Source organism: Onychostruthus taczanowskii, unplaced genomic scaffold (genome assembly GCF_017590055.1).
Source record: "Onychostruthus taczanowskii isolate IOZ18803 unplaced genomic scaffold, ASM1759005v1 scaffold55, whole genome shotgun sequence".
Classification (NCBI taxonomy): Eukaryota; Metazoa; Chordata; class Aves; order Passeriformes; family Passeridae; genus Onychostruthus; species Onychostruthus taczanowskii.
Genome location: NW_024503124.1, coordinates 3,858,372 through 3,870,657, shown reverse-complemented (window position 1 = coordinate 3,870,657; position 12,286 = coordinate 3,858,372). Strand labels below are relative to the sequence as shown.

General features: G+C 44.8%; 1 protein-coding gene across 6 annotated transcripts in view; it reads left to right on the top strand.

Annotated features, from left to right (window-relative positions):
• Positions 1-12,286, top strand: part of CCDC85A (coiled-coil domain containing 85A) — a 157,365-nt gene that overhangs the window by 46,051 nt on the left and 99,028 nt on the right. For 4 of the 6 annotated variants that reach the window (XR_005953593.1, XR_005953594.1, XM_041417267.1 and 1 more), the window contains exon 3: positions 6,700-6,776. The exons of the other annotated variants lie outside the window; for them this stretch is intronic. Coding sequence is in view for 2 of the 4 variants with exons in the window: in XM_041417267.1 (XP_041273201.1) it covers positions 6,700-6,776 (77 nt within the window). In the remaining 2 variants the exon portion in view is untranslated. The remainder of the gene's footprint in view (positions 1-6,699; positions 6,777-12,286) is intronic. 6 annotated transcript variants of the gene reach the window in all.

The window sequence follows — 12,286 nt, the reverse complement described above, 5'->3', positions numbered from 1 at the left end:
ATACACCTAGAACAGGGACTGTTGGTTTCACTCTCATGGGGAGGAGGAAGAGTTGTGGGCTGGCTGTTCCTCCACATATTCATGTGGCTATTGATCTTTGTTGTGAATTTTGGCATCTCTTTTGTAGCTGTAACAAGAAAATGTCTAATGGTTCAATGGTTTCAGTAATGAGAGAGCTTCTATTTCTGTACTCTCAGGAACATTGTTTGAATTTGGGATTGAGTCACACAAACAGTTACCCATAAAAGAGGAGTTTACAGGTTGGATAACTGCCTCCTAACAAGGCACTAGATGAACATAAAAATGATTGAGAGGTTTAGTTGATTCAGAATTCCTGGAGATGTGGTTTTCAGGTTTGGCCTAAGCTGCAGTTTGCCAGGAAAGCCAGAGTATTATTAACTTGAGATTGCTGTACCAATAGTGAAATTCTCACCTAAGTTTTCTAAACTATGTCTCTTCAACATCTGATGATTGGAGCTTGTGAAATACAATTTTATGAGCTAAGAAAAGTGGCTGTGAGTGTCTGTAGGGAGTTGTGGGGATTGTGAATGACCTTTAGTGCATGTATTTGGTGTCTCAGTCAGTTTGACCCTCTGGTTTTTGCACAAATCTTGCTGTTGCTCGGAAGCTTTGTATTTTCATTGATAGCATTTTTTTCATTTTGTCCTGTGAATGTTCATTTTACAGAGGCACAGCAGAACTGGGAAAAGCTGGAGGTGGCTCTGTGGATACAGTAGTTTGATTATTATAAAAAAGGAATTTTGATAATAATTCCCCAGGTTTGCAGGGGACCCGGGGCCTTTTCAGCAAGGGACACTTAAAAGATGCATTCCATGTGACCAGGAGGCAGTGGTGTGAGCTCGAGATTCCTGTGTGAAATCAGCTGGAAAGCTGGAAAAGGCAAGCCTGAGAATAGCCTGGCTTGGGGAAGGAAGGAGATGAGGGCACTGGGTTGGAGAGATGAATGAGTGCTTCATCTCCCTTCCTTCCCTGAGCAAAGCTGCTCTCAGCCAGTGCCTTTTCCAGCCTTCCCTTGGATTCCATGCAGGAGCCTGCTGAACATCCATCCCCCTTTCCTTCTGCTGTGTTTCCAGGCCAGGGGCTGTGCCTGCTCTTGGGGACACTCCTGATGAGCCCAGGAGAGTGTGGTGGCACAGGACAAACCCGAGTGCTTGAGCAAATGGAACCAATAAAGATTTTACCCATCATAAACCATGGCCAGTCAATACCAAAACTAGCTGACAGCCAGTGGGAAAGGCTTCAGCAACAGCATAATGGGTTTGATTTTCTCTGTTTCCATCAATACTGTGCCAAATGCATTTAGCACAGGCTGAAGGGGAGCTAACAGAGTATCAAACAGGCCAGCAAGGAAAGCCTTTCTGTTGTCACCTCTAGCACCAAAAAGCCCCCAACAAAGCAAGGTTAGCATTTCAGCAGCCCATTAGTGTGACAGTGCTGTCCAGCTGTTAGCAAGAGCGTTGCCTCAGCTGACATCTGAGATAATTTTTAGGTGCTCCTATACCTTTATTTTCCATGCAAGGTTTTTAAACCCTTTTTTAAGCTTATTTTTTTCCAGGTAAATTCAACGGGAAAGTGTGTTGCACCTAAAGCTGTATGTGCCACAAAATCTCCAGCCTAAATCAGTAACATTCTTAAGTGGAAGCCAACATTACATTTCTAGGAAATTGTGTCACAGGCAGCATTTGGGTGACCTGGGGCATTCCTTGGTGCCCTGGGGAAGAAGGAAAGCCTTGGGAGAGCTTCACCACAGGGTTGTATGTGCACAGTCAGCCCAAACCTATTCACTAAACTGCCTGATCCACAGTGCACCTAAATCCAGGCAAATGCAAACACCTTGGAGTCTGAATCAGACCCCATCACTGAATTGGTAAGGGCTGCCTTAAGATAAGGAGAGTATGCTTTATTCTAATAAATAGTTAACCTGTGATTAAAAGCTGCTGCACCTGAGAAAACACACAGTTTTTGTGTGAAATCTGAATAAAATTCTCTGATTACAGAGATAAGGTAATTAGCACCTGCCTGTGTGTAATGTGTGCTGAAAAGGGGAAACATGGCACATGATGCCTGAGAAGTGTCAGGGCTGCCACTGCATCCTGGATATTTGAACCAGCATGTGCCAGCTTTTCCCTTTGCTAAGATTCAGTTTTGACACACTTGGTGAACTAGCTCAGCTTAGTTAATGATATTTTTAATTACTGGGAGAAGTCAAGAATTGCTGGATCCATAACCACGAGGAATCCGAGCTTGGGGCCGGAGAATTTCAGACAACAGCAAGACGGAGAAATGCAAACCCTGTCTTAGTGCCATGGTGCTCACTGTCCCAAAACTTCCTGAGAATATGTGCCTTTGTTGTAAAAAGCTCCTAAACATTCTGGTGAGCTTAATAAAATCCTGCCTTGGGCAGATGTCTTTCTTTCTACATGATAGCACTAATCCCAGCGTCGCTGCGTTGCGGGGGAATTCGGCTGCACTCGAACAAGGAGTTCTCCAGCACTTCTTCAGTGAGGGATGTTATGTAAGATATGCAGCCCTAATAGAAAATCATAGGAGACAGGGCTAAAAATGACCTTGAGAGGTGTTCTGATCCTGCCCTGGGGAGATGGACACTGCCAGCACTGAGTGCAAGGGGTGTAAATTGCTGAGAATGTAAATGCAACAGTGCCATTTTATTTTTTTATATCTGAACAAGGTAGCTGAAAGGGGATGGATTGCAGTGATAGCATGTCTCAGTCATGAATATTAATATTGAGGCAATTAAATCAGATGACTAGGAATTCTAGGACAGGGAGATGGTTTGCATGTCATTGAATCTGCTCCCCAGTTAGCAGAGAAACCCTTTCCTAAATGTGTGGAGCTGCCAGGCAGTCACAGGAGGGTTTACAGTACCCCTTGCACAATCTTGGTTTTCATTTCCCATTTATTGAAAGATTATTTAGCTGTCACTGCAGTGTGCTGGGTGTGGATTTGAATGACCAAAATCTGATTTGATGTGCAATTATTAAATTCCTGCTAGCACGGTGCAGGGATCTCAAAGGTATTTCCCAACCTAGTTAATTCTGTGATTCTGGAAGTGCAGCATAACAAAAGGAGTTTGTTAAGTTGGATGTGCCTCAACCAAACCCTTGCTGCCACACATCAAAGTATTCCTACACCCAACATGCTGAATCCTTTGCCCAGGTGAATTGTTGGCAGTTTCCCTCATTTATATCATCAGTATTTTAAAATGTGCCTTGGGATGTGGCTCCCAATGATTCTGGAGAACTCCTTTAGGAAGATGACTATCAAAGCAGGAAGTGCTGCTGGTAACAGTGAATTTTGCACTATTACCAAATTGTTCTGTTTTCTGGCCATGAGGATGTGAGGAGTGCCTCAGAGCAGCCTTCTGTCCAGCTCTTGGGTCTCCCATTCTGTCTTTCCCTCAAATACTCCTCTGCTGGATAAAATCCCTTCCACCTGCCATACTGAGCTTGTTACTCCAGCTCCTGTGAACAAGCAGAAAAGTAGGTTGAACCTCTAGGTTTTTACCTTCTGTGGGGTTCTCATCCCTTTTCCAGGGATCTAACAAGTGTGTAGAGGATCTCAGACTTTAAGATGTTCTCCAGAGCAGTCCCACAGCTGCCTGTGAGTTGTAAGCCTCCAAAAAACAACAAAACAAACCCAGAAAGAAAAAGGAAAAGATCAGAATTTAACATGACATCCTCACCCATTCTAAAACAGCAGAGGATAATCTGGCTTAAAGAATATTATGAATTCCTTGCTAGACTGAGACCAGGCATATAAAAATGGATAAATCCAATGCACAAATATGCCTTTTGCAGCAATGTGTCTGATAAAGTCTGACATAACCCCAAAATATCTCCTTGCTTCAAGAGTGTGGATGCCAAAAGAAAAAGAGATCAACTACGTAAATATTGATGTTCTCTTACAACATGTTAGAGTGACAGATGTGGAGACAGGGTGAATTGTCACTGAATTTCCCTAAGAGCAAGATATTTCTGTGTCTCTAATAGTTCAGAAAATAGTTTGATTTTAGCCCTGGAATGAAGCATCTCACATTGATCATGTTCTCAGTGATGTTAAGAGCACAGGAAGCTCAAGGAGGGAAGCTCATTTGGTGGTAACCCATTCCTGGGAATGGGATTTTTTCCTAATGGTTACACCCTTAACAATGCCTCACAAAGAGAGATGGGAAGGAGTGGAAATCTTGTAACCAAGGGGCCCACAGGGGTCCAATCTGGCAGTAATGACATGAGCCAGTGACTGTCCTGTTTGCACAGATTGTCCCAGAGCAGAAGAGATGGATCATACAGGACTCCTCATAAACACTTTTAGTGCAACTTTTGTTTGGTTGGGTATTTGGTTAAAGTTTGTGGACAGTGTTTCACTTCATGTGTTTTCAGTTTCTCTGTCTGCTATGTCCTTGACTGACTTTTCTGCTCATTTTTCCTCTAAGCTCATAACATCCCAGCATAAATATATTAACAGATCCTGAAATATATATGTGTCTAGTCTATGTGTCAAGAAGACTCACATACACTAGGATTTGCTTGCTCAAGCCTTTGGTAGATGACCTAATTTTCCCTTTTAATCCCTCAGATTACAAGAGAGATTTAAGTAACTGTTTCACACTTTAGAAGGGTTAAGAGGCACAGAGATTCCAGACCAAATCCTCAGCTGGCATTGGGAAGTTGAGAACTGAGGCAGAGTTGTGTGATTTGAAGCAGCAGGGATCTCTGCTCTGGACTCCCAAAAGACAAGTGAAGGAATAAAAGTAATAAGAGGCAGATGTTGCCAGGAGGTGTGGGTTATCTGAGGAGATAAGGAATGCTCAGCCAGGAAATCACAGAAGGCCTGGAGCTGAAGAGAATCCAGAGGGGAGCTCACATGGAGGGCACTGGTGGGCACAGCTGGGACGTTGGACTTGAGCATGAGGTCCAAACCCACACTGACACAGCAGTAAACTTGTATCCAAGGAATTTAGGGCTGGCCAGTGCCAGAGGGAGCTCCTGCTCCAGCCCCTCTGACATAATGAGTGCTCAGGAGCCATCTCACATAGAAAACAGCAGAGGGAAAGGTTGGGATGTGCTGGGGGCTGTTGCCTGTGCTGGCTGTGACGTGAGGGAGCTCCTGCAGATCTTCCCAGGAGTGCCTGTGCTGGGAAGGAGCTGATTTGGTGGGAGTGTCCCTGTCGTTGGGAGTTAATTGAATGAGCTGTTCATCTCCTAAGTGCTCATCTGAGCCAGGCTCTGCAGCTCTCCAGAGATGCACCCATCACTAACTATGAAAATCCTCACGCAGCAGAGCCTGCAGAACCTCAGATTACGTCTTCCTCTTTTATTGCACAAGGCTATTTTTAATCCAGTGCCTGGCTGGGCATTAATCATCTTTGACAAATTACTATTTGTTGTCTTCATGTTGTGTAAATTCCCATGCATATTTTAGCCTCTTGCAGTCTTGTAAGAGCAGTAAGTAACACCTGATTTCCCTTATTTTACGGGCAGGCTGCAGTGGTGTTGAGCTATCAGAGGAAATTCATGCCCAAATTCATCTGTCAATTTAACCCAGTGAACAGCTGTGCTGTCAATGCAGCTTTGAAGGGCTGTATCAGCCATCAGCAGTGCCCCGATACCCATGGATTCCATACCATCAATCATCAATTTTGCTAATTACATGGCAATGTGAGTACAAATGTGTGATGGGAATTGACATCTCAGAGGCAGTTGAGTGGATCACTGAGTCAGGAATGAGTACATGCAGAATTCCACCTACACACAAAGAGGTGCAGCAGTTTTTCTGCACCTTTTTTCTTACACTTGAGTGCTACATTCCTAGACATGTCTCTTAGATTCAGGACTTTAAGAGCAGCATTCTAAGTGACCCAAGAAATGTCTAATGGTAAAGCTCGTGGGTGCTTTTAGTGCCGGATCAGGGATCTCCTCTTCTTATGTCAAGTTCTTGGGAGTGCACTGGGAGTGACTGATGTCCTTCACAACGCACCAAAAGTTGCCCTTGTGGAGGTCAGTGAGAGACTGGTGGGCAGAGCAAGCAGGGTTTGCTCTCTGTGCACTTCTGAGGGCAGTGGGAGCCTGTCCCTGGCGTGTGGGGGAGAGGAGGACACGCTGGGAGCTGCACTGTGCCCCGGCAGGTCCTGCTGGGGACCTCCCAGGCCCTGGGGACACTCAGCTGCTTCCCAGCCCAGCCCCAGCTGTGGCAGCACGGCCTGGCAGAGCTGGGGTGGAGCCCAGGAGCTGCTGTGCTGCCCGGGGAGGCTGTGCGTGCCCCAGAGCCCCGGGACTGTGTGAGGGGTCCCTCTGACCCCAGCTGCCTGCACAGCACCATCTGTCCCCCTGGGCTGCACAGTGCTGAGCCGGTGGGATAGTGCGTTATCCAGGTGGGGATGGGTTGGAAAACTCAAGCCTGTGCTGTCTTTCTGTGAGATTCCTCGGGTCTGAGAAAAGACTGCTTAAGGTGCAGAATCACAAGCAACAAGGAATTGATAATTTCCAGGATCAGTGTTGTTTGCTCTGGCCTGGGAGGACCAGAATGGGATGTTCCATGGATATTTGAGAGAGGCAGTCTGCTGTGAGTACAAGTGAGAATGTGGCGCAGGCTCTGGCACTGGTGAACACAAGCAGATCTCTGTGGATAATACGAGTTTTTTTCTGTTTGATTTTTTAGAATCAACCTTGTCCTATGTTAGGCAGCTGGAGGCCAGAGTAAGACAGCTGGAGGAGGAAAATCGCATGCTGCCCCAGGTGGGTGCCAGCCCCGCGGGAGTGCCCGGGCTGCAGAGGGACCAGCGGCCCCTGTCCTCGCTGCCTTGGAACACTCACATACCCCAAGGCTCTCACATCTGTTTGCTCATCGTGCTGTGTTTGACTAGGGGATTCATTTAAGGCTGTGACAATGCTTTCATTAATTATTTTTTCCTTTGCAGGCTTTGATACCTTGTTAAGAAAAATTTCCTGGAAACCGCTACTTCTAACTAATTAATTTATTTATGGTTTGGGAATCACAGTGAACTGACCCTTTGCATTCTGGTTTTATTCCAAGAGGTTCTTGTTAAAATATCAACTACTTTTTATAGTTAAATATTCACCAAATATTTTGCTCTGAAAGTACAAACATTAGAAGTAATAATTGGGTTATATTATTTTTAATACTTGAAGGACTATATTAGCTACATTAATGCAAGGCTGAAATTCAATTGAATAAATAAGCAAATATGGTGTTAAAGGTTTTCCTAACTTGTTTCTAAGAATGAAAAATTTTTAAGTCTGGTACAAACGAATCAAAGACACTTGTAATCTTCATATATGCACATACTTACTAGAATGTATTTCTATTATATTTCATTAAGTAATCCTTAGAAAAATCCATCAGGTCTTCAAATGATGTTGCCCACTGGAAAAGAAAAGAAGTTGGATTTTGTTTAAATTGAACACTGGTCTTTGGTCTGATAAAGAAAAGTGCCTTTTGTTGGACTTAGTACCATTGTTTGACTGTAAAATCCAAGGTAACAGTGGTGTAGTAAGAAGTAAAATCCACTGGCTCAGATTTATTGCCTTTTTCCTAAGGCAGATTTTAGGTAAAGTGTGGTGGCTTTTCCCCTCACCTTTCATATGACAGCTGGAAGGGCCTCTACAGCTCTTTGCTTGGTGACCTTGGGCACTTTGCTTCTCTCTACCCTAATTTTTGGATCTGGAAAAGAAGGACAGCAAGAAATGTCTGCTCATTAACATGTGAACAGTTTTTAGTAGGAAAGACAAAGGTTGATCCTCAGTGATAACGAATATTTTTTTCTTTTCAAGAATGGTTTTCAGGGCAAATGTTAACAAACCCACCCAAAAATACTGTGTGGTTTGTCTTGGGTCTGGAATAACACTGGGAGATAAATTGTGCAGAACATTCTTCATGGGTCAAATCTTTAGAAGTGTCCATGTGTTTTATGTTTGATTTGTCTGGATTTGAGGCGCTGAGGCAGAACCCACAAAAAGCATTCCCAAATCTTACCAAAACCTGGAACACCCACCCTGTGTGCATTGGGTTCAGTGAAAATACCTTGTCTGGGGTGCCAAACCAGGCAATGGTCCCTGTAAAAACAGCCTGGCACCTAAGGCTGTAGCTGTTGTAAAAACCATTGAAACAAAATATGCTGAGGGTAGGGTTTTGAAAGGGAAGAGAGAGGAGAGCAAGCCTGGAAACTGCTTTTTGTTTTCAAATAGCCAGGTCAGTTTGTCTTATGTGTGGTTTTGTTGGCACAAGGATCTGTGGTAGAGTTCTGAAAAATTACCTCATATCTCTGGGTACTTCATTCTAAGACTTAATTAGTGGCAAGAGTTCACATTTCCTGGCATATTTTACTCTTCCTCCTGGTTGAAGTCATGGCTTTGGGGAGAGGAAGGAAGTGTAGACACCGAGCTTATTCTAACTTTGCTCTCATCACCTCGGTGTTGCATTTGCCTGAATTTGTTTTGGGGGTTTGTTATTCCTGTGGGTCCCACCTAGAACGTGCTCACCTCAGTGGTGATCAGGCCCTGTCACAAAGACAAGGATGCAGGGTGGAAATGCATAAACTCCTGGCACTGGTTTGATTCCCTTTAATGGGAGGAATGGGAGTTTGTTGGGCATGAAGCCAAACCAAATGCTTTTGACAAATAAACTGAAAATCTACAACAAGCTCCACAACTGATGAAGGTTTTTGGCACGGCCCTTACACAGTTTCAGTGTCCTGCCTTAAAATTTCAGCACTGCCTCCATGAGAGATGCCTTTTGCTTTTTGGATAGTCCCTCTCTGATGAGGTGCTGGAGCACTGGGAGGGTTTGGGAATTGCAGGATTGCACTTAGGTGAGAGGTGAGAACTCACAGCCATGACACCTCTGCTGTCTCTGCTGAAGAGCCCTGGCCTTGTCTCAGGCTTTTTTCTCTCCTCCTACCACACTTTTCTTCTTTTTCCTCTCTGCCTTCAATATCCTTTCTTCTCCCCCTTTTCTGCTTATGTGCCACTCACGGAAATGCACTGACACATTTGTCGACACCTCTCCAGACAAATCATTCTGTTCCTCTGTCACTTAGATGTGGTTCTTTTCCAATTTCTTTTGCTTTGCTTGTCTCCCTCCATATGTATTAGTTTTCTTTTCAAAACCCCACAGACCTCTAATGTAAAGGTTTTATTAATATTTAGTGGCAAGGGCATTTCCAAAGCAAATGGTTTTAAGTGCTGCCATCGCTGTTCAAATGGGATCTGAATTTCAGCTCACTCTGCTGTACCAAAGGGCTGCTTTGTCAGGGGAATTGCAGTACCACCACTGAGTCAATATTTTAGTTTGATCAGGTAATAGAAAAGGTATAAAAATGGGAATATTCACTTAAACCTGTTAATGTCACTTGCTGTGCTGCACAGTTGTTGAGAAGGTGGTTCAGAGCATAGGAGGAGGTTTCAGAGTTACAAAGACTTGTAGGTTGCTGGTTTGGTGAGAGCTGTTCTTTTGCTGTTGTTCTGTTTTCCTTCTCTCCAATAACAAGATATGATCCAGACCCTTTCAGTTTCTGGCCACAAACAGGACTTTTGAGCAAGAAAACAGATACTTTCCAAGATTTATGGCAGCTGTGTCTTCTGTTGGGAATGCCAGACTGTGCTGGCTGTGGCCGGGCCGAAGGGTGAGCAGCTTGCCCTGGTGCTCCTCAAACACTCCTGTGGGCAAGGCTGTGTGACAGCAGGGCCTGGGGGCTGCAGGCCTTGAGCAAGAATGTTTCTGGTTTGCTGGATGCAGTTCAGGCCAGAGCAGTTCCCCGTGGGGCTGAGGCAGGACAGCACATGGCTCTGGCAGTGCCTTCTGCTGACTCAAACACACATGGAGCTTCAGCACCACTGGGGATTGGGCTGTGCAGCTGACATTGAAAAGGGAAATGCAGCATCAGCAGTGCTCTAACCACCTACAGCGTGTTGACCCTGGCTGGAGGCCAGGGGCCCACCAAAGCTGCTCCATCTCTCCCTTCCTCAGCTGGTCAGGGGGAGACAACACAGCAGAAGGCTCATGGGTTGGGTTAAGGACAGGGATGGATCACTCCCCTGTTACTGTCATGGGCAGAACAGACTTGGCCTGGAGAAATTAGTTGAATTCATTACCTCTCTAATCAGAGCAGGATAATGAGAAATAGAAACTAAATCTTAAAACACCTTTCCCTCACCCCTCCCTTCTTCCCTGGCTCAGCTTTACTCCTGATTTTCTCTATCTCCTCCCCATCAGCAGTGCAGGATGGACAGGGCATTGTTTCCTCCTTAAATATGTCTCTCATGTGCACTGAGCTGCAGGCCTGAGAACTGGGAAGCCATCCCTAAATCCTCTGCATTACTAAAACCCTAAATCTTCCTCTACCACTCAAATCTTGTCACACCAGTCCACTACACCAGGACATAACACCTATGCTGCTGTAATAAGGATGCTCAGAGATAATTAATAAAACATGTAGGGATCAAAGACTGGATTTGGATCCCAGCTGCAGCTCCCTGGGCTGTGACAGCCCTGTTATGTCAGTGAGTAACTTCAGAGGCCTGAAAGAGGAGCGTCCCCCAGACTTGCTGTGGTGCATGACTGCTCCCTGTGCCTTATGCTGGGGGAAGCCAGAGCAGGATCTGCCATCCACACGTCAATTAGCTGAAGATATCCCTGAGTTTTTATAGGGGTGGTATTTCAGGGCTGATCAGCTCAGCTGAAATGCTCTGGGAATGTGGACATCTGTCATATAATGACAGTGAATGCATTTGCAAAAGACAAACTTGGCAAGTCACCCAATTTAAATTGCTTCAGTTCTTATTTGTTTCACGGGAGGAGGAGGAGACTTTTCCCCTTCCAGCTCTTTGTCCTTGTAATTCAGCTTTCCCTATCAGTGAAGGGAAGGGAAAACATTGCCAGGATGCTGCAGACAAAGTGCCAGTGGGGCTGGAGTTGGGATGCAGGGAGTGAGCTCCTGGCTCCCACAGCACAGGACCAGGAGGCAGTTCTGGTGCCTGGCTGAACTGGAGCCCTTCTGCTCCCTCTCACCTGGGCTCTGCTGCCTCTGTTTCCTCATTCTTGCCTTTCCAAGGCTTCTGGTCCTTTTCCATCTTTCTTTGCTGCATTTCTTTCGCTTGCACTGTTGCTTCAGGCCCTTTTTTGGGGGGTTTGCATCCTTGTTAGTCCATTCCAGTCCTGGCATGTTGAACTAGGAAATGGCAGGCGTGACTCTGAGGCACACATTAGTTTATTTTTAAGCTCTTCCAACATTTCCATTTCCTTCTTTCTTCCCCCTTCCATTAGATTATCACATTTTATTTCAACCCATTTCCAAATCTTTCAAAAACTTTCACTGAGGTCTGTGGTTTTTTATTTTCCCTTTTCATGATATTTTGTAATTATAAATCTAATTAGAAGATGGGAACTGTTTGGTTAGTGGTTTTTTCCTAAAATCTGTGTCACTCACAGTCCCATAGTGTTTGTCTCCTGCCTTCCTTAGCATGTAGAATAGGGAATCCTTCAACCAAAATGTAATTAAAAGCCATTGAACAAACTGATGTTTCCTAATCATGTCATCAAATATTTGCTGAAAGAAAGTGAATCAGGAGCACCCACCCACCCAGTTCCTCCATTGCTCCCATCCCCAGTGTAAATTAATAGGCCTAAATTAATTAGTAAAGGGCTCCAGTTCCCAGTGCTGAGGTTCTGGGCAGAGCCTTTATCTCAGGTGTCCATTGTGCTTGACAAGGGAAGGCTGGAAGACAAGAGCTCATGAGCTCCAAGTTACCAAAACAGAGTTCAAGAAAGACTTGGTGTACAGAGAGTTGCAGAGAGATATTGCTTTTTTCCAGTTATAACTCAAGAAGTCTGGAATTACTTTGTCCTCAGGATTTTCTAGTAGACTCTACAGAATCTTCTAGATTTTACATGTGTGGTCTCCAAGGTTTGGAACTGCCACAGCCCAGAATGTTTTTCTCTTGCCTGTTCATTATCAAAAGAGGTTTCTGAAGGGCCTGCTGGAAATGGCTGTTTCTGAGGGGGATGAAGCTAGCAATGATTTTGGCCACTCAAAAATCTCAGTGTGCCTCCAACCCACTGTGGGAGTGTGTGGATTTTGGCAGCAAGTTTCTGCTGAGGTCTTTGAGGACAGGTGAAAAACTGCAGTGTTTGAAGATTATGTATTTTAATTGACAGGAATGTTCCCTAAAAAAATGTCACTGTTTTCTTTAGTGTGTTATTAATCCAGCAGAGCAACATGCTGCAGTTA